The following is a 19,614-nucleotide window of genomic DNA, read 5'->3' as shown; positions in this document are numbered from 1 at the left end:
TTCTTTAAAATCTGAAGGCAAAGATGGATTGGAATTAGGGTCGTTAACTAGAACAGAAAGATTTTTTTGAATGTGAAATGCCTCTAAGAAAATCCACTTCGCCAATGGAAGATGGTTTTTGAATAATTTTGGCTGCAGAAAAATAGAAGGTGTGATTTTTGGACCAACAATATTGGGCAACAGAAGATCACGGCAAGGAAGCACACGAACACCCCATAGAGTTAGCGAATGCGATGCAGAAACACCAGCCTGCATCAACTGTGAAGAAACCAAAAACCGTTTCGGCACTCGCAACAACTCTCAACAACCGGCGTTTCACCCGGACTGTCCTATCTACCAGCGAGCAGCCCACAACGTCCGAAGCAATACAGAATATTCATACTTTTCCACTAAAATCCACTCCCACGCATCAGCACTAAAAATCCTCAGAATTTACACTGGATTGGCACCCTATAATATCTCCGAATTCTTGGGTACCAAGTGATGCTATCGTTGTCAGCAACTCGGACATACCCAATACATCTGCAAGTGCAAAATCACTCTCTGCACAGGAAATTATAATGTCCGGGAATGCCAAGCAAATCTCCCCGAAGCATTAATTGTGGGGACTCCAATAACCGATTTGGAACAAGATTTAACTACCAACACCGAGCCTATCATTCCAATTGACCGGCCTACCAACGAGCAGTACAGAATGCGCGGAAACACATTAAATATTAACAGCCCAATCGAAGCATCTAGTAATAATGGTCAAGGCAACAATAATGATTCAAACACTGTCAAAATTAATTTTATGCAGAAAATAGCGCAACAACCAATAAACTGCTTGCAAATCAATTTACAACATGCACAAGCCGCTACTACTCAAACAACAGCTTTTGCAGTAGAAAATAAAATATATTTTATATTTGACCAAGAGCCTTATTTTAGGAATGGACAGGTTGTTGGGTTTCCATTACAATGGACAGATTGTTGGGTTTCCATTACAATGGACTGTTTTCCAGCGAACTGACACAGAACATCCGCCCCGTGGCATAATCATATGTTGCAATCCAGACTGGTCCCCCTTAATACATGAATTAGAACGAGACTGCGTGGCAATCCTATTAGAAGCTAACAATCTATCACTTATGCTAATCTCGCAATATTCGTCTCCAGCTGAAGACATTAATATAATAAAACTTTCTCAGAATATTATCCATAGAAACAAAAATTTCAAACAGAATATTTGACGGCGACTATAATGCTCACAATGTCAACTGGGGCTATGCTTCGACAGACGTTCAAAGATGAATTTTTGAAGATTTCATATCCTCAAATAATCTGATAGTCCATAACTCTTTCGATGCTCCTCCTAACTTTGATCGGCTTTACGTACGGGGATGGCCAGACTTGACATTATCGACGATTTCATCAGCACACCTAATCTAAGATTGAAATATTGAAGAAACGGACAGTTTGTCCGATCATAAATTTATCACCTTTAAACTTAATAGCCATTCTAATATTAACATAATCAGAAGATATAATTTGCCAGGACGAAAACTACGTTCCTTCTCAAAGAAGATCAGCACAAGATTTAAAGATTTGGAACCACTTTTAACAAGTGCGAATTCCAAGGAGGAGATGGAAGCATTAACGGACACACTAACGACAACAGTCAGTTCGAACAGCTAAGAAATTACATGTTGGTGGATACGGGACTTAAAAATTCAACAGAAATGTAGAGCACTTCGCCGTCGATTAAAATATGAACGACGAAATGAACAACAAACTAACACACTGCAAATATATCAACGAGAATTTTCAATGTATAAAAGACTTATCGTGCAATCAATAATTAACTCATGGAAGGCATTCTGCACAGAAACGAAAGACACCCTTGGACTACACCATAAGATCGCCACCAAACTATTTAAACCTGCACGTTTCCGTTTGCTTCTCTCTCCTGATTCTACAAACCAACATACCGCAGGAACAATTAATGAAATTCTAGACAATGTCTTCTGTCAAGACACGCCGGATGAGGACACAGAACATCATAAATACATAAGAAATAATCTACCTGTATTAGCTACCCCAGAAGATTTGGACTTCACACTATTAAAAGTTAAACAAGTACTCAGGTATCTTCCAGATAAAAAGGCTCCTGGCTCGGATGAGACCATAATAATAGTAATAACAGCTTCACTGCCTTTCTTCATAACTTATTTCAACAAACTATTACACACAAGCACTTTTCTGAGAGCCTTTAAAATTGGACAGGTCGTGCTCTTTTTAAAGAAAAATTGCGACCCTGCCATCCCTACTTCCTACCGACCAATCTGCCTTTTATCTGCGCTAGGTAAAATATTTGAGAAACTCTTGATGAATCGCCTTCGCCACCATATTAGCCAAGGGGACTATTTACATCCAAAACAGTATGGATTTCGTGCGGGCAAATAATAATTGATATGCATTAATTGATTAATTATACGAAGTGCCCTGACACACTTTGGATAATTCACAGGGATAGACAGTAGAAGCACTAATCACAGAACACCATGTGCAAAGCATTGCTTGTGTAAAACCTTTAATAAGCAAGTTAGGAAGATTGTTTCTTCAATCGCCGAGAGATAAAGTTTTGATTGATAAAGTTGTTCTATCTGTAAAGTGAAAATGCTACCGATACAATGAAAGTTTATCCGAGCAATCCCAAACTAAATCAAGTCCCATTTTTCGTAAAAACTGTAGGTGATTTGTTAAAAAAAGCGAAGAAACTCAATAGACATGTAAGAGACTACAATCCAGAGGGCCATGTGCTACTCTTGAAATTGTTATGGAAGTGAATAATATGATTACTGCAGGTGCATTGCATACTGCAAGAAGTGTTGCAAACAGTTTGGATACAGCAAAATCCACAGACTTTAAGGTTCTGCTCTTCTTTTCGATTCCAGCGCGTCGAGATGTTGCAACTTGAACAACCATGTTGACTTTGAGAAATTTTAGTCATCAGACACGATGAAGATGGCAAGTGGACACTGCGGATATTATGAATGGATGAGGCGCATTTCTTCTGGGTGGGAACATAAGCTCCAAATGTGCTCCATTACAAGCATATCTAGTGCTTAATTATAAAAAAATGTTGAAAAATAGCTAATTCCAGAAATGCAGCAGGGAAATGTCGTTAACGACATTGTAATGGGTGCAAGATGGTGCTCTTTCTACACGTCGCCGTGTGTGTTTGGTAAGTACTGCAACAGCACTTTGGAAACAGAGTTATCTCTCGTACTTTACAGTTTCGTGGTCAAACCCCTGTATGGGTTTTTGATTCTGGGGTTATATAAGATGTGCACATGAAATCCACAAGGTTTGACAGAATTAAAAGGCGCCATGAAACGTGAATTCCTCCTGTAATGTTATGTTCGTCATTGTCGTCAATAATCTCCCACATGCAATGCGTTATCGTCTGCGAAGATGGGCACGTTGAAAACTTGTAATATCAAAAAAAGTTCTTCAACTCCCATGTCTTCTGGTGTCATTGGTCCTTAACAATGCTCTTCTTTGCAAATGTTTTAAGCCGACAATTTTCGTGATCCATATATCGTTCCCACGCCATTTATGGTTTTTCAGTTCATTGATCAAATTGCGTAGAAAAAATATGAGTTACCCTTCGAAAGTTTCGAAATGTTTTAACTATAAAGTTACAAATTTATGATAGTTCTGCTGTTATGAATCATCACGATCTTGACTGCATACTTTTAAATAATATCTGAAATTTAATTTCGATTGGTTGAGCGAATAGGCCGCTAGGGATTTATACATCGGGAAAGTTTCTTTATGACCACTTCGAGTTTGGGAAAAGAGGAAGGAATGATCGTCTAGTGATGGTGAAAGGGGTGCTTGGGGCAAAATATGTTGAGAACCACTGGAGCATAGGGTGCACTTGGGCACATGAAGCTGTAACCTCATATATTAAAAATGTGGAATAAATCGACCAAATACTGCTTTTGAATCATTAATTTAATTATTTAATTTTGAAATTTCTGGAAATTTCAATACGTTATCCATTACATTTCTCATATGTTCGAGTTAAAAAATATACTAAACATATAATGATTGGCAAAAATATATCGGAAATTGAATTACACAAATATACGTTACAGTCTTCGACTAAACTTTATGTTGAAGAATTAGAGGATTATTTTCACACGCATTTGCCCGTGCAAGTGCAAAAGATTAAAATCCTATAATGATTAATCAAGGACATAGCGAAAAACTGTAAACAATTCATTTATTGAATTAAAATATATCTAAATTGAATTTAAAAACCACCACTTTGAAGAGCCTATGGACCTGAAGAAGTTGCATGCCATATTTCATGCCCTCCCTTCTCTGGGCTATGCGATACATATTATGTAACTTTCTTTTATTATTCTTATGGAGTGTTTTGCTATGCAGAAGATAGCCCTTGATAACTAAAGTGAATGAAAAATTTCTAATTCATCTTATAACACAATTGTTTACAATAAATAAAAAACTAGAAAGTGAAATTATTTTTTCTAAATGCTCGTACGCACGAAATTACTCCAGTAAGCTGATTTAAAGAATATGTGCATCTTTCGAATGAGCATGTTAAAATGGTTCCATTATGACTATTTTAATAATTTCACCGTAATGTTTAGATTTGTTGTTACACTGAAGATTTGTTAGACCATTTGCAAACTATCGTAAAAATTCTGTCTAACGTTTTGCTGGAGAAATTAATCTTTCTGCTATAGAGGGTCCTGGAAGAAACTGTGATGTTTACGACAGGTACTTTGTACAGTACTTAGTTTAATTAACCCATTACATTATGATTTGAGCTTTACTATCAATTCTACTTTTTGTTAGCTCTCACAAGGAAAAAGTATACGTATGAACAGAAGTCTTGAAACTTAGAGAGCTTCAGCAGTAACGCTGACCGTAAGTACTATTTCCCTTACCCAAGGACGAAAATTAAGTTGCCGGCGTTAGTTTTCCCCTAGGTTACTCGCGCAATTAGTTAAAATTGATCCAACTCTTGTTAAGTTTTTACAGTTGTGAATCTTCAGTATTAAACAACTATTGCATTTTAAGTTCATATGTGTGTTATCATACTTTTTGTAAGTGCAAGACAACATTACAACCATAACATTGTTAAGTTATGGTTGTTTAAACTTTCTTCTGTGTCTACAAGTGCGTTCATAGACGATATCATCTGATTGTCTCAATAGTGATCATGCCAAGTGAATTAAGGAGTGGACTTGAAATTATTTCATATTCGATAATGATGTTAAATTACCTTGTCCAGATTAGGATTACAAAAATTTAAAGCACGCAAATATTTCATCTGTAAATTTAAACTTAGTGATCGCAAATCCAACTCATTTAACTTGCTCAAATTCTTTTTTTTTTTTAAATCTCACTCTTTCACACATTCCAGAAATATCTAAATGGCTTCGAAACGAAAAACGTTTCAAATTCTTGCCAACATGCTGATTATAAACAGAATGTTAGAATTGATCAGTAACGGATAGTAGCTTCTCAAATAAGTTGTCGTCACTTTTCTCAGTCTTTTTTTATCAACCGACTTTAGCCAGAGCTTATTTTCTGACGTTTTACTAGATGTTGTGGTTTCTCATCAGCACGAAATTGTTTTTACTTTTCCTTTTTTTTTGTCTGTGTGCCACCTCTTAAGATTTTTTGTTCGCTTTCTGGCAAAATGATGATGTTACCAATTATAGATCTACTTGATTATGACCAAGTAGAATCTACTTGAATATGATCCGGTATATTTCTTTTGAAGGTTCTACAAACAGCTTTTTGCAAGTTTTTTGCTTCGTTTTATGATATAGAAATTTTGATAATAGCCCCAAACATATGATTTAAGGATCGAGGCTTACTTAGTAGTAGCCATTTTATTCATTGCTCTAAATTAATTTCTGTTATATGTTCTTTTGTTAGTAGATTCTATTAGTAGATTGTTATCTAATTTACTCCTTTTTTGTTTCTAGATTTAAAATTCAGGTTTTGTTTTTGTTTTAAGGTTAGATCCTAGACTATGTGATAATGTTAAGACATTCTGACATCAAATATGGTCATGGTAGCATAACTGAATCAGAACTATCTAATGACGAAGTCATTTATTTTAAGAAATTGAATACATATGGTGAAAGCAATTAATAATAAAAAATTAAACGAAATTATTCCCCTTGAAGAATTTAATAGCCTTCCTTCATCTGTGGCACGAGTGAGTTGGAAACGCATTATTCTGCTATCGAAATTTCACGTCACGGTTTTAATAAAATGTATGAATGGAAGCTTAAACAACTGTATGTAATGATCATTACATATAGTTGTGGATACAGGTTTTGATTTGAATTTAAAAAAAATTTCAGAATAGTAGATTATTTACTGAAGAATCTATTACGTGACAATGTTAAATATTCCGTATTCTACTATTATATTAGCATAATTAGTTTAATACTTATAAAATGGATAAGATATGAAAATGCGAGTAATGTAATAAAGAATAAAAACAAAATACTTGTTCGCGGGATTTTATTTACAATGCAAGTTTTGCCACAAAACAACAAACAATGATAAAAATGTACATGAAAGAATGCAAATCAAAAGCATAAAATCTAATAAATAAAATTAAAGCATGCTTTCAAAATAAAATTCACAGAATGTGCTACCAACATTTCTTTTAAATGCTTCCAATTCAGTTTGAGTTTCAAGTGTGAAATAAAATTATTGATGTATGCAATAATAATTTTTTTGTAATTAATTTTATAATTATTTCACACATGAAAGAAATGATGCATCTGGAATATCTTTATAAAACTCACGCTTGAAATTTTGGCCACTTAATTTTCCTTTAAATATTTTCTATTTCTATATACCAAAGAAAGAAATAAAAAAAATTCATTTTATAAATTCACAGAATGCTTCTAATGTATTCAGACACAGACAAAGATTTCAAAAAATAAAATGTCGGTAGACATGTAGTTAAATTAAATTAAAACCAAGATACACAATTTAGTTGTAAAACTATAAGGAAAGAATTATAAAATCTGAATGTAGTACGGTTTTATAGCCCATATTTCAAATCACCGTTAGCATGGGAAAGAGTTTAGTTGCTCATATGTACAGCATGAGAATACTCACTACAATGATTCATCACATTATCTACCAATATTTAATAGGTTTACATTCTCAATAACACCTAAAAACTTATGATACTCATAATTATGGTTTATTCAACTTTAAAATGTAAATCACAAAATAATGGATTCATTAAAGAACGTAATCCAGTGTCATTTTATCATCCCATACACAAATTATTGCTGAATCTTCATCAATGATGACTACAGGAACATAAATTTCCTGAGTCATGGAAGCAGTTAAACTTTTGATATGAATACATATTGCACACAGATGAAATGCATGACAAAGATGTTGAAGAAAAATAGGGCGTTTCAAAGTTTTAAGCATAAATGTGTCATTATTCAATATTGTCAGAAAGTATTTGTTACCGAGCTAACGATGAGGTTGTTAGAAATATAATTCAGTCATCGAAAGAGACCGTATATTTTTTACATCTTATTCATTCATTTCAAAGGTAAGAAATTCGAAATTATTAAAACACAGCGAATGATATTATAAAAACATTAAATGTATCAGATTCGTAACAAAGTTTTTTTTATAGTATTATAACTTTTACAGTTTCAGTTTTAGTGCTGTTTTTTATTCTTTATATATAATGTTTTGTTTGTAAATTAAACCTCTTACAAAATTTAGACAAAATTTACTTGTTGGTCACTATATGGAAAAAATAACTAATACTAATTTTTAAAATATTTTTAAGAGTGTTTCCTAATTAATTAATTGGTTCAATTATTTTATTAAATCATAATTTTGACTTCGATTTTGGTAATTATCAAAGAATTTTAGTAAAATGTAGTTAAACTTAAGTTCTAAAATTTTTAAGCAATTTATTAGTCAAACTAACTGATTTATTTAACTTTAAATACTTGTAACTTCAACTCAAATGGAATAGTATATGCCACTTCAAAGATAAAAATAAATAAAAAAAAAAGCTGTTTTATAATTCAGTATACCTTTACAATATAATTGCTTGTACTGTATAACAAATAAATGGTATTCCTAATGTTATGGGTAGAATTACTCTATAATCATTACATGGGATTTCCTATACAAAACTTAATAACTTTGCATTTGCAGGCAACTAACTCCTTATTGACTGGACTGCTGTTGAACAGGGCCATAAAAAAGAAGAATTTTTTTAAAGAAGAATTATTTTTAAAGAAAGTTAAAGTTTGTATATCGTAGAACAATGGAATATTTGCTATCACAAACATCAAAATATAACAAAACCTTTACGAAAAGTACAAAAATGAGAAGAAAAAGGCTAATTTAACTGGCCATAATCTGGAATATATAAACATTGTTCAAGCATCTGTTAAAAGTAAATTAAAGTCGTACAGAAGTATCAAAATACAAGGGCAATGTAAACAAAGAACATTGTCTCTTCCGTTTGGAAAAGTATCCTTGGGTAGATTTAGTTTACCGGCCAGCTAATTCTCCAATTTAAACTGCTTACAAATGAACGTAAATTTTAACAGCATTTTTCTGCTAGTTATAATGAGGATTATTTCTCTTTCTTGTGTTTTTTAACAGCTGCCGTATTCACCGGGATTTTGGGTTAACTGTGGATGGCGTCTTTTATTACCGCAGTTTATCGGGTGTCTATTGTAGTCAGTATGAATCAAATAAAAAGAGTCATATGTAATATTTATTAGTTCTTATTAGTTATAGAATAATGAAACCATTTCGAGTATTATTTTATGCAACATGTTACGTTATAATATCTTTTATTTATTATTTAGGACCACCAAATCACATTTCCTATTTCGTTATGGCAAATTTTTCTTTGCTTGGTAAATGGAACGAGTAATTAAAATGTTTTCGAGAAGACTGTCGTTATAGATCAGTAAATGATATATTCTCTAGCATGTTTGCAGAACATTCCATACATTCATCAAATATTGTAATGTATTTATACTTGTATTATTTAATATTTACAGGAAATTTCAGTTTTATTATTTATATTTATTTTTATAATTATTAAATTTTATTAATTTAAACTAAGTACGAGAATAGTGAATCTTTCTTCAGTACAAATTTAACCGAAAAATAATGCATTTAAGTATTGTATTGACTAAATCGTGAACGATTTTGTTTCTAGAAATTCGTGAATCTCCAAATGAAGTTATGCGACTGATTGTTGAATTGAGTTTATAAGTCAAAAAAATATATTTCACAATATACTTATTTTAAACAAGCAAATATATTAATAACGCGATGAAACGTTCTTTTAATTAATATTTATCGTTTTAGGAGATCTAAGTTATTACTTTTTTACATTTACTCCTTTGTTTATTAACCCTATAATATGGATCTGCAATATGTCGCATAACATTCTTTTTCAAAACTTTTGAAGTTGACTAACTGAAAAACAGATATATGTACCATAGTTTAAGTTTACGCGTATTGTTGCATAATTTCTTCTCACTCTTAACTGTTGAGGGCCTACCAGTGGCCGAGCGGTAAAGTCGCTGAACACTGGTAGTTCGTTCCGAGGTTCGAATCCCGCGAACTGGCTGGCAGCATGGGTATTTTCGTGGTTTTCCCCATGTGTAACGTGTATACGAGGCAGTTTCCCTTAGAAAGTCCTCCACGAAGGCATCCCTCTCCTTAGGCAGGTAGCCCTAGTGTGCTTTGCCATAATTAAATACACCACACCACCACTTAACTGTAGTGAAAACCGGTATTATTATAGCATAGATGCATGAATATACTAAAAAAAGTTTGGTAATTGCCTAATTGCACTTACTTTCTTGATTGCCATGTTAAGTAATGAATGTTTGGAATAAATAAAAATGAAAACGGTGATTCTTAACTAATTCTTCTAATGCCATTTTTATCTGTGAGAGTCTTAACACCTTGTATAAAGTTCTTATTGTATCTGATAAGGGAGTTTGGTTTGAACTTTCTTTTCTTTCTTCTTTTTTATACTTACCTCCTTTAAGAAAGAAGAACAAGTTAAAATGTAATAACATAGCTATGCAAATTCCTAGCTGTTTATTCAGTGCAAGGGCAAGAAAGAGAAATTAAGCACAGAGGTAAATGATAATCATAATGTTTTCCCACCTTACGCTTCATCTCTACACTGTTTATATAAATCTTCTGTGTGAAGAGAAGACATTTTTGAAAGGCTTTGGCGTACACCCTCCTTCTCGGATATTTAAACGACATATTCAGTATTGATGATCCGAGATTAAAATTTCGCGTAAACAGCTGTCAGTGACAGAGAATAACAGGACAATTCTTCGGCTTAAGTTAGAATTACTTCCTCTGTACATTGCTAACATAATCTGATGCATGTTATTTGATTACAATAAGACTTTCAGGCACAGCTTCTTGTATTCTGTAACTTTGAAATAATCTAAAATATTCGGAAAACTTTATGGCAATTTTAACTTTAAAGTGTATGCATTATTTAATGTATGATTTCAAAATTAAAGCCTTGTTAATTATGCTCATCATGAAACGTTTTGCAGTGCTAATATATTAATATAATCTCATAAACTCTACGTATAACTGATTGCTTTAAGTAACAAAAAATTCTGTGAGATAAACAAAATTTAATAAATTTAACACATCACTAATATAGCTTTGGCTATTTTCTGAAATTTTATTAGTTCCTTGATGTTTGATGGACGCCTTAATTTCAATAATATATAATTTACTCAAAATTACTTTAAAATCTTTTCACAGTGAAAAATAATACCATTTGTTTTAGTACAGAGAAATATTTCAATAGAAGCAAGTACTTTTTGGGGGAAAGCAAAATTTAAATGAAAGACCACATCTCCCTAAATATTATTTAAATTCCACCAATGAAAATTATGTAAAGTTTTATAGAATGCATAATGTATTTCTTCAGTTATCTAATAATTTTCATTAGTTTATAAATAACTTATTAATCATGCATTCAATGTGCATTTACAAGGCATTATTTGAATCACTAAAAATATTAAAGAAAACCATTGTTATTTACCATTGTTATTTATCTTATCTCTGTTCCATTAAAAATGTCAAAATTTATTTAGGAGTAAATTATCAATTTTTACATCTATGCAAAACGAAAGTTTAATACTTATAACGTGCTGCCCATTATGCAGCACGTTATAAGTATTATGATTTCTGTAGTCTATTCATTATAGACCACTGGTATTTAGTGGGAGGCACATTAAAACTGCACATTTTATATACTCGTAAATATACTTTGTAATTACTGTTCTACGACAGGGTTGTCATACGCTGAATAAAAAATCTAGGCTAATATGTCGAAACTTTTTAAAGTTTTTTAAATATGCCCATCAAATTACGTGCGTACGTAAAGCACACTTTCTCTTTCTATTTCAGATGAAAATAACTTCGAATTTTGGTGATTTTTATAAATGTTTTAAAACTAAACTTGCAGAAAGAAATTTATAATTGTTATGAAAAATAATTCAATACAGGACATTTTATATGGAGATGTGAAAAATATATCTTAAATTTTTTTATGTGGACGTTACTACTATGTTATGCAAAAACATAGCCGGAATGGGCAAAGAAATTCAAAATTCATAAACATTTCTAAGCAAATTAAAACTGTTAACGTGTACATAGTACTGTGAAAAAGTGAGATGATGATTAACTTAATGAATTTAAACGGTTAATTGTCACCGTTTTTAAGATAGAGCGTATTACTGTGTTTAATCTAGCAATTAACAAAATTAATAACATAAAAATAAGACAGCCCATTTAGAAAAGTACATTACTTGAGTTAACAAATAATAATGACATTGAAGTATTAATAACGTATTAAGAAATATTAATACTGAGTAGGTATACTATTTACATTGCGCGAAATCATATGTAAATCGTTTCATAACTAGAATGACCATTCTAATGCGAGTTGTATTCTGCGAATTAGCGTAGCCAGTGAAAATAGTATATATACTGATTCTGAGTTATGATAATTTATATAAATCGGTAACAAAATGTTGAGTTTATGCTTCAGTCGTATGACAACCTTTCGAATATTTTTTTTGAAAATATAGATCTATTATTCTGGCAACGGTAACAATAGAAGGATGAACTTTTGGTTTAATAATATAATGAAAATCACTCATAAAATATAATTAGAGCCTTATTTATGATATCACGGTCTTCCAGTCTTAGATTCGGCTGTCATAGATATATTCCAAATTTCTTCACCAATCATAGGCCGTATTAGTACGGTTTTCAGGTTGTGGGTTGTAGAATGTAGTTTTTGGTTTCGGCCCAACTAATACTTGTTGCTTGGGAATTGCATTTTCGTTAATATTTCTAGCCAGTGACGTAACTTCCTCATAAGCCTGAAATAAATAAGTAAATAGATTAATGAATGGTTTACATTTGCACAGTAAGATCTGGTAAGCAGGAGGCATGAAAAATGAGCAATGCTTTCGCCGGGAATCGAAACTGAACCTCTCGAATATGCGCTGATTGTGCTAACCGTTACACCACGAAGGTATGCCGGAAAGACGGAGAAATAATTTAGCAGCTTCAGTGTAAGCTGAAGCTTTTTCACCTTATGAAATCATCTCCGAAATGTTTCATGGCGTATCTACTTTTTTTTACCAGATACTCTGAAGATATCTCACGTCAAAAGAGTGATGTTAGTTTTTATTTTGGTGGAAAAATAAGTGTTTGCCGAAAATCTCGCGGACCAAACAATGCAAGGAGAAAATTACGTAGTACAAAACAATTTCCGGAGAAAAGAAAGCAAGGAGAAAACATCGCAGTTCTGAGACACTGTGGTATAAAACGCCATCATCGGCCGCCCAACTGGTATAGTGGTTAGCATCACTGACTGCCATTCCGAAGGGCCCGGTTCGTATCTCGGAGAAGGCATGGATGTTTGTAAATGTATAGTGTCCGTACGGTACAGGGCACTCTAAATATGTGGCGAGCCGAATGTCCTTTTGAGATGTTTGGTGGTAGAGGAAGAAGGATGGGATACTCTCGGACCCGTCCAGCCCGGGGTGCTCTCCATCAAAATTGGGGGCGGAACTGAGCTAAATGACCCTGTCCCCTGCATGGTGTTCAAGGTTGTTGCCAACAACAGGCGTAAACGTGCGTTCCTTGCTACGAGGAATTTCGTTCGGCTGACTATAGGCCAAACAAGTGAGCATTAGCAAGAACAACAACACATCATCATCGAAAATAAAATGATTCAAATACTTCATAACACATCGTCGTTGAAAATATCGTGGGGAAAAATAAAGTACTTAGAAAACATCGCATAAAGACAACATCACAGACATGTGATTTTCAGGCTTTAAAAGTAATACATTTTAAAATTAATTTTCAAACTGCAGACTTATTTTCTTTCAACTTTTCGGTCCGGGGAACGGCAGGATGCATAAGAATTTTTGCGACTTTTAACTTTCCTAATGCATAACCTAATATTTTTCTAGTGTATAACGTTTTGCGAATTTCCTAATGTATAAAAAGGTAGTTCCTGAGAAAGTCTGTCATAAAAGCATCTTAAATCTATAAGCATCTTAAAAGGACCTTAGGCAGATAGTCCTAGTGTGGGTTTGACATAATTCAGTGAATCAAAATCTTTTACTGAAATACTATGCAGCTAACCCCTGACATGTTCCGTCAGCACTACAATCAACATCCAAATGATAAAGTACAAATTATCAACATCCAAATGATCAACGCTGTACATTAAAATGTTAATGACAGTTCAAGGAAACGAATAAACTGCAACAAAAGAAGATTTAATTTTTCCTAACAGAATATCAGATTAACAAAAGTGAAAGAAAATGACTTTTATAATTTGACAAATAATTAAAGTGTTAATATGGGTATGAGAAACTACCAATATAATTTTATATATCAGATTAATTAATAAAAGGCCTTTAATAGTTACCTTTATAAGTTTAAAATTCTGCTAACTGCTATAAATGTAGCATTAATTTTCTACTCGTTTTCAGTTTCCGAATGCTTAAAACTCCTTCAGTTTTTTTTAGCAAAAATTTATTAGTTTAAAAGTATGAAATATAGATGTAAAAATATTCCTCATTCCTTCTTGCTCTCACAAAAAATTACTACGCGAATATACACTAATGTTTGTGAAAATTGCAACGCCATGAAATGCAAATTTAACCAAGTTTACAGGAAATGTAAAGTGAGATGAAACATGCAAATGATTAGAATCACAAAGCGACTGATGTAGAATGAGAACTGGCCGCTTGCTCCATGTACCTAAGGACTGTAAAGTTGTGTTGAAATTTGTTTATGGTCCTCTGTCTGTGGTGAACGTTTAATACTGATCAATATGCCTCGCCAACAGTGGAGGTTGCTATACCAACAACTAACAATGGGGCAATCGCAGCTCGCACGCAGCAGTGCTGCAACAGTGATGCGTGTTTGGGAGAAATGGGCAGAGGAGAACCAAACAAGGCGGAATCTTGGGCAGTGGGGCACGGAAGCACAACACAGCGGGACAACAGACACCTCACCCGCATGGGCTGTGATGGATCGTACAGCGTCCTCTCGTGTGTTAGCACAACGTTATGGCTACAGAGGTTGGGTTGCCCAGCTCCATGGTTTGTCACCGTTTCCTGCAGAATGAACTGCGTGCAAAGGTTTCTCTTTGAAGAATTCCCCTGTCGCTGAATAACAGACGCCTCCCACTTCAATGGCAACACAGTGCGTGGCATGCCCTGTGGCTACAAATTGTCTTCTGGGATGAATCTCGCTACAATCTGGAGTGCAATGATGGAAGAGTGCGCATCAGACGTTACAGAGGGAAAGGACTGATATCATAGAGTGTTATCTAGCATCTTACCGCACAAACACCTGGAATCATGGTGTAAGGGCCTATTGGATATAATTGTCGATTCCATCCAATGCAGTTTGCGGGCAACCTCAACAGTGATCGCTACATAAGAGAAGTTGTAGAGCCAGAGGTCGTCCCCATTTTTCGACGTATTCCGGGAGGCATATCTGTACCGCGCCAAGCGCATAAGGAAACATACGTACTTGTGATTGGACATACTTTGTGATGACATCATTTTCTCTTGGTGTAATGACGTTTAGGTGGAATTCTTATAGTTTTAGTTTCGTTGAATGACGTGCATGAGTGATACGGAATCATGAACATTATCATTTGTAATCTTTGAATAATAATGCCAGACGTAAAAATTGACATGCGGATGCCATCTTGTTTATGGAATAATAAAATTATAAATTCCTTCAAAGATGCTGTTAATATCAGAAGCAACCTCTCAAATCTCGACTCAAATATAAAGGCAGATGTGCTAGTAAGTATATTATGATTGAAATTTTGTTGCATTCTGTTCCTTTCACATTGCAGAAAATATTTCCTTTGCAACTGTATATGTTATTTCCATATAATTGTTCATGTCTTTCACACTTCTAATGTTCCGTTGCCTTAAATAAAAGAAAAAAACTCATTCAGTATATTCGCTGAATACACGTATATAAAAAACTTTCTTTTCTGATAAACGCTATTTTTGTGCAAAGGTACACATATATTATACATTAAAAATGGGCAGTATTCATAAAGCACAGATTTATGGGAAATATTCAATTTATGCAATAGTTGTCTCTATTTCTGTGTTCCAAATCTATAGTAGTCTAACTTCAAAAATAAATTTTACTTTTCCAGATTGACGCCCACTAGCGGCCGAGCGGCAAAATCGCTGAACACTAGTAGTTCGGTCCGAGGTTCGAATACCGCGAACGGGCTGGCTGCATGGGCGTTTTCGTGGTTTTCCCCATGTGTAATGTGTATACGAGCCGATTTCCCTTAGAAAGTCCTCCACGAAGGCATCCCTCCCCTTAGGCAGATAGCCCTAGTGTGCTTTGCCATATTCTCAATACAGCAACACTACCACCTTTTCCAGATTGACTACAAATATTGTGAATTTACTGTGTATTATTTTACTACCAACGTTTTTGCTGTTTGTGAAAACTGACTTGTCTCTTGTTTTCGGAGATTGTATCTGCAAAGAATCTATACTGAATGAACATGAATCAATAATTAATAATCGCGAAACCTATATGAAGGCTTTTAAATTAAGAATACATTTATTAAAAAACCACTGCGCATAGTATTAATACCCATTGGCGGAATTAGCGATACTGAATTTCTTCTCTATGAAAAAGAAAAAGCACTATATATTTTTATATTAAATTCATCACATCGTGCCGTAATAAGAGTAACTCGCAATAAAAATTCAACGCACGTCATTAACGATAATAATCTTTTTGGTACTGCTATCAAAATGTAAATAAACGGTATGGAGGTGTATTTTCGAGCTCAAGCAAAGTCAAGGCGTTCCTAAGCGTAGAGAAATTGATATCAATATCGGAAGCCATATCCAATCACGGAGATGGACTTTCCCTATGCGCGTGGTGCGGTACAGAATGCTTATATGTTTCCGGGAGCTGTATTTTAGCAGAATAATGCTCGCGCACATGTTTCTCAAAGATTGCACAAATCTTCTTTAGGGCACAACAGGTTCTTTCATAACCTGCTTAATTCTCGGGTATATCGCTAATTGATCATATCTGGGATTTCGTCAGTCGGCGACTTGCTCGTACAGCTGTTTGGCACGTACTAAAACTAAACTTCGGCGTCAAGTCGAAGCCAAATGGAATGTAATTCCCCAGGATTACCTTCGAGACTTCTATGATTCAATGAAACGAAGTGTACAGGCTCTCATCGCTCAGAGTGCGGACACACAAAGTACTGATTTACGATGTTCGTTTTAGTTTTTGTCTTGTAAATTTGATCGTTTATTTGTACTAATATCAGTAATATGTGGTATAAATTTCATGCATTTCCGACGATTCCTTCACGCTGTGGCATTTTTCACAAACATTAGTGTACATTTGTTAATATTATAGGAACATACATTTATAATTTTTAAAGCCTGAAGAATGCGTCTGCGATGTTAGTCATGCGATGTTTTTTACCACAATATTTTCTAAAACGATGTTTAAAAAACTGAGAAATATTTGAACGGCTTTATTCCCCACAATATGTTTTCTCCTCTCTTTCTTTTCTCCCACAATGGTTTATATGACGATTTTTCTCCTTACACTATTTTCTCCGCGACTATTTTTGTCTGCGATATTTTTGCCACGATGCTTTCACTTCTAACAGAAAAATGAAAAGGAAAAAGCATTCTTGAATTACATTTACATAGATATACATTTGTAATGCTATATACGTACGATGCTGTCAACAAACTACATTTCCGTAGCAGGTTTAATCCACCGGACCGATGAAGTTATTCTTGATTAAAAAATAAAAATTTCTTAGACATCAATCGTATCTTCAGAAAATGTATTATTACTTTTATCTTCGTTTTAATGAACTTACACTCTTAACAAATTTCGAAGAAGTCATAGAGAAAATGTAGAACGTTTCTTTAAGTATGCTTAAGTCAGAAAAGGATTTAATTTTTATACAAGCAGTATCTGCAAAATTGCTTTTTTTTTAATCAGAAGATTTTTCATTGAATCTCATAGTATTTTTACAGGAAATTAGAGATCTTTCGCAGAAGCTTTTGATGAGAATGTTTAACTATTAATTGCAAAAGCTTAAAAAAATTAAACAGTAAAAGCCACGATTTTAAAGTGTACACTTTCCGACTAAAGAGAGCATAAGGTTCAAAAAGAAGTTAAAAAAATATGGCTATTTTACAAATATATAAATTCCCATAATGGAAATTTATTCAAGTCATTGATTTTTTAAATTAAGGAAACTACGTACTGGCTTGCTTACGTAGTCTGATCGATACAAGGGCGGTTTAAATCAAAATGATCGTTTTCAATATCTTCTGCAGCGATAACAAAGAAATGGAAAGCTGTCAGTTTCAGTGTACACATTTTTCAGCTCACCGCGATAAACTTTTACCGATAGAAATAGGTTGAAAAGTTTCTGCTCGGTTCATTAATAATATTGTGAGAATGGGAATTTGCATGCCGTGATGCTCGGATCATAGCTAAATACAAGTGAAAAGAAAGTAGGACACCATTTCTTGAGATGCATTGATAGTTTTGATTTTGCTTGAACGTGTTTCACCATTCAAGCATCATTATATGAAAGTTTACATATTTTACCAATTTCCTAGCTCTCTAGTTATTTTTCAGCTTTTATTTTAATTTAAAATTTAACTCTTCTAACCGTCCTTTCAACTCACACGCAACGCCTTATTTACAGGAACGCGAAGCTATGTCACCGAGTTAAAACGTAAAATATCGTTGGAGAAATTGACAGTTATGATGTCTATCAGAATAGATATAAAAATGTATTCACTGTTTGTAATTAAATAATTTATAATAAAAAGATTTATTAATCTAACGTGTAGTGCAGTGTAAGGTATTAAATTTGTCGTCGTAGGCGGAGCTGCCAATTTATGCTGTGCATGAACGGGTGGATGGCGGTGGGACGAGCCAGTCATATTATATTATAGCTAGTGCAGCAAAAGACAGCCAAGTAGAAACAAATGTTGAGGTCAGCTTATCTTTGATAAAAGCCAGGCCGTACTGAAGTGGTATTGGACGTATGAGAACATTCACGACGTATAACGGTAGTGACACAGAGAGTTTGGAACACCGCCAGTGAAAGGTCGAACATTTGCTTGCATTTGCGATAAATTCGAAGCCGATGGTAACGTTAGAGATGTGCACAAAGAAAGGTGTTGCTGACTACGAACAGAGAAAAGTTTGGCGTCTAATGCTGCTGTGCTGCGACATTTCATCCGATCACCGCAAAAATCTGTTAACTAGGAAGCGCGCGAAAGCGGGCTGAGCCGGTTAAGTGTAAGATGCATTGTGAAGAGTGCTAAGTGGAAACTGTACATTCCAAGACTTCTACCCGCGATGAATGAGGACGACCCAGATCGAAGGATGGAAAACTATGAATGGTTTCAGCATATGGTTGGCGAGGATAAGGAATCTGCAGGAAAGTTTGTGTGGACTGACGAGAATCAAACCAAATTTAACGGTACTGTGTACATTGTATCTACTGGGCTCCTAAAAATCCTCACGCTCATGCGAACAGGGAAGTGAATCTATGAGGTTGCTATGCGGTGTGGTCTATCACTGCGTGTTTTGCGTGGTTTGACTGGTCCCTTCTTCTTCAAGGCTACCGTAACTGTTAAGGCATATCTTGATATACCTCAGACAAAGAATTTTCCTGCCATCGAAAACATGTAGGATGATAAAATGTTTTACTTGCAACAAGACGAAGCCCTGCCTCACTACCATCTAGATGTCAAGTTGAATCCGATAAAACTCTATCCGGAGAATGGATGGGTCGATTGAGTACCCACCTTGGTCTCCTGATTTGACATCTACTTCTGGGGGACCGTCAAGAATCACCTGTACCGACTAAAACCAGTAACAGTCGACGAGCTACGGGAAAGATTATAAAGAACTGTA

At 34.2% G+C, this 19,614-nt stretch overlaps 1 protein-coding gene across 1 annotated transcript in view; it reads right to left on the bottom strand.

The window, feature by feature from the left end:
- Positions 1-6,544: 6,544 nt before the first annotated feature.
- The window catches only part of jef (major facilitator superfamily domain-containing protein 6 jef), a 90,811-nt gene continuing 77,741 nt past the window's right edge, over positions 6,545-19,614 (bottom strand). Inside the window, exon 10 of the mRNA XM_035349910.2 lies at positions 6,545-12,494. Within this exon, the coding sequence (XP_035205801.1) occupies positions 12,351-12,494 (144 nt within the window). The 3' untranslated portion in view covers positions 6,545-12,350. The remainder of the gene's footprint in view (positions 12,495-19,614) is intronic.

This window comes from Stegodyphus dumicola, chromosome 9 (assembly GCF_044657685.1).
Source record: "Stegodyphus dumicola isolate Sdum_Otavi_A_Nest chromosome 9, ASM4465768v1".
NCBI lineage: Eukaryota > Metazoa > Arthropoda > Arachnida > Araneae > Eresidae > Stegodyphus > Stegodyphus dumicola.
This window is presented reverse-complemented; position numbering and strand designations above follow the sequence as displayed.